General features: G+C 57.4%; 1 protein-coding gene across 1 annotated transcript in view; it reads left to right on the top strand.

Annotated features, from left to right (window-relative positions):
* Window positions 1-2,494, top strand: part of ACA1_260300 (uncharacterized protein) — a gene marked incomplete at both ends in the record, with an annotated part of 4,693 nt that extends 2,199 nt beyond the window's left edge. The window contains 11 exon segments of the mRNA XM_004333631.1: window positions 101-325; window positions 429-501; window positions 619-735; window positions 878-931; window positions 1,026-1,094; window positions 1,190-1,306; window positions 1,464-1,564; window positions 1,738-1,895; window positions 2,024-2,210; window positions 2,335-2,478; window positions 2,489-2,494. Coding sequence (XP_004333679.1) covers window positions 101-325; window positions 429-501; window positions 619-735; window positions 878-931; window positions 1,026-1,094; window positions 1,190-1,306; window positions 1,464-1,564; window positions 1,738-1,895; window positions 2,024-2,210; window positions 2,335-2,478; window positions 2,489-2,494 — 1,251 coding nt within the window.
* Between the last annotated feature and the right edge of the window lie 319 nt (window positions 2,495-2,813).

Genomic DNA, 2,813 nt, shown 5'->3' with positions numbered 1-2,813 from the left:
CCATCAGGAAGGTATTGAACCAAAGGCCAGCTTGGGTCCCAATTTTCATTAGGGAAACAGAGGCATTTCAGTCGACTGAACAATATTGAATGGTGTGCAGAACGTGTTCGATTCGAATGCGGTCGGCGTGAGCATTGAGGCCGAGGCCAAGAGCTGCCTCGTGGAGTCGAACCAGATCACCGCCGGCGATGTTGGCATCCGCGTTGCGGGCCACCCGGACGTTGATGCGGAACACCGCATCCAGAACAACCAAATCAGCAACTGCGGCCGCCAGGGCGTCCTCATCGACACCCCTGCCAAGATGACCATCGACAGCAACAGCATCGTACGAGAGTAGTGACTGAGAGTTTCTCTCATCTATCCATAGATATTGTTGCTTGGCTCTTGCGTTGATCTGTTCTCACAACTTTGACGTCGTGTCTGTGCAGGGCACCAACGTGGGTGTTGGCATTGAAGCCGTACTCAAGGAGGGCAGCTCCATCACTCACAACTTTGTACATGGTACGCTCCCCCTCGCACTTGCCCATTTTCCTCTTATCTCGTCATCTAGCCTTGATCTTCAACCAGAATGGACTGAACGTGTGCTCACGCACACCAACCACGCGGTACACATTGCAGGTAGCCAGGACTCCGGCATCATTCTGCGCAGCCCTGTGTCGGGTTGCCCCGCCAGGGTCCTGGTGGCGAGCAACCACATCGGAATGTCGCCCGTCCTGCTCGCCGACGGAAACAAGGGTCCGCGAACAACATCAACATTTCCTTTATTTTTTCTTTTCCGTCCGACTTTCTTTTCGCTTTTCGCTGGCGCTCTTTGGTTCATTCAGCTGGCAGGGAGTGACTGACTTGTGCTTGGTGGAATAATGGGCCAACATCACAGGCCACGGCATCTTCAGTTCCGTGCCCGTGACTTTGTTCAACAACACCATCGGCGGTACCAGCCCCCCCCCCACTACAATATTATTCTGGGCACGACGACTACTTGTCGACACAAAAGTTCTAACGGCGGTGGTCCGTTACACACACAGGGAGCGGCCGGTGGGGCATCATGCTGAGCAGGGAGCCCGACGCGTGTCCCACGACGTGCCACATCTACGGTTCGTACCCACCATGACCGACCAAGTCGACTCCCGCGCGACAACCGACGGGTTGGGGTGGCTGACTCTTGCACACGCGCAACACCCGCACACAGGCAACCAGGTGGGCGCTTCGCGTTCGCTGAACAAGTGGTGGTTGAAGAACGTGGAGGGCGGCTTGCGCGCCCACAACATGCGCATCGAGACCCAAGGTCCCCATGGCGAGCAGCAACGTACGTGTAACCCCCGCGGGTCGAATGTGCTGAGTTGCCTCAGTCGTCTCACCGCACGACACACAACACACACGACACGTGAACGCACGCACGTACACGTACACGTACACGCACACCACACACAACCATGTTCCTCTTTTTATCAACAATACGATAGTCAACATCTTCGCCAACAACGGCGGCGACAGAGGACTCTTTATCGAGGGTGCCCGTGATCACGTCATCACCAACAACTGGGTCGGTTGGGACGGCGCCAACGTACGTCAGCCCCACCAGCGCACTGCACACTGCGTCGCATTGAATTGGACTGGAACGGAATGGCCGACTCAACCCACTCTTCTTCGTCATCATCATCATCATTATCATCGCTAACTTCTTTTTCTATCATCATCATCATCATCATCATCATCATCTTCGTGTTGCTCCAACAGCTGCTGGCCGGACATCCCGGGCAGGGCATCATGCTTGCCAACACCGACGGCGTGCTGGTCTCGAACAACATCGTGGTGGCCGGCGGTGACGGAATCTACGTCGACAACGTGCCCAACGCGACCATCCGCAACAACAAGCTGGGCGTGACTGCCACCATGTACCCCTCCCCCCACACATTTCTTTGTCTCGTCTCGGACAAGGCTCTGTTGCACTAATGCAATGCAATGCAATGCAAAAGCACACTGACCTCCAACTTTTCCCGCCACCGCCACACCAACCACCAAGGTTGAGCAACGACAACACGGTCAACGGGTGCGGCATCAAGGTCAACGCGCCTGTCTGGAACGCCACCTACGTGACCCTCATCGCGGACAACGCCATCTCGTGGAGCAAGGACTCCTCGATCTCCGTCACCGGTGGAGGCGCGCACTCCATCACCGGCAACACCCTCGTCGAGCCCACCGGCCTCGCGGTACGTTGTGGTCGTGTGCCAGCTGGTTTTTTTCATGTGTGCGTCGTGCGTGCGTCTCGACAGCCTGACAACTATGGTGGGAACTTAAGTTCATTATTGGTATCTGTGTGGCACACACACACAGAACAAGGAGCACGTGCTTGGCATCAAGCTCGAATATGTGGACAACGTGATGGTCAGCGACAACGTCATGGACGCGCGCCACGTCGACATCTACACCAACTACGCCCGCGGCGTGCTGCTGCGTAGCAACAGCGCACCGGTCACGGTACGTCGAGCGTTGAGCGCGCAATTTGTCTTTTGGGCCGCTGCAACGCGCGCGTTCAGATTTCCGCGTCGACACAACGTTGTGGTGGCTGACGTGGTACCACTTGGGGGGGAGGGGGCGCTTGAGCAGGAATACGTGATGGAGAGGGCCATCTGCGTCTCCGATTCGCCCACACCCTCCCCGACGCAGTCGCCTTCCAACTCGCCGTCACCTTCCAACACGCCGTCGCCGTCCAACACTCCGTCGCCATCGAACACGCCATCACCGTCCAACACGCCGTCGCCGTCCAACACGCCGTCGGTCACCCCCCTCGCCGTCGGTCACCCCCCTCACCC

This window comes from Acanthamoeba castellanii (genome assembly GCF_000313135.1).
Source record: "Acanthamoeba castellanii str. Neff unplaced genomic scaffold scf7180000084769, whole genome shotgun sequence".
Classification (NCBI taxonomy): domain Eukaryota; phylum Discosea; order Longamoebia; family Acanthamoebidae; genus Acanthamoeba; species Acanthamoeba castellanii.
This window is presented reverse-complemented; position numbering and strand designations above follow the sequence as displayed.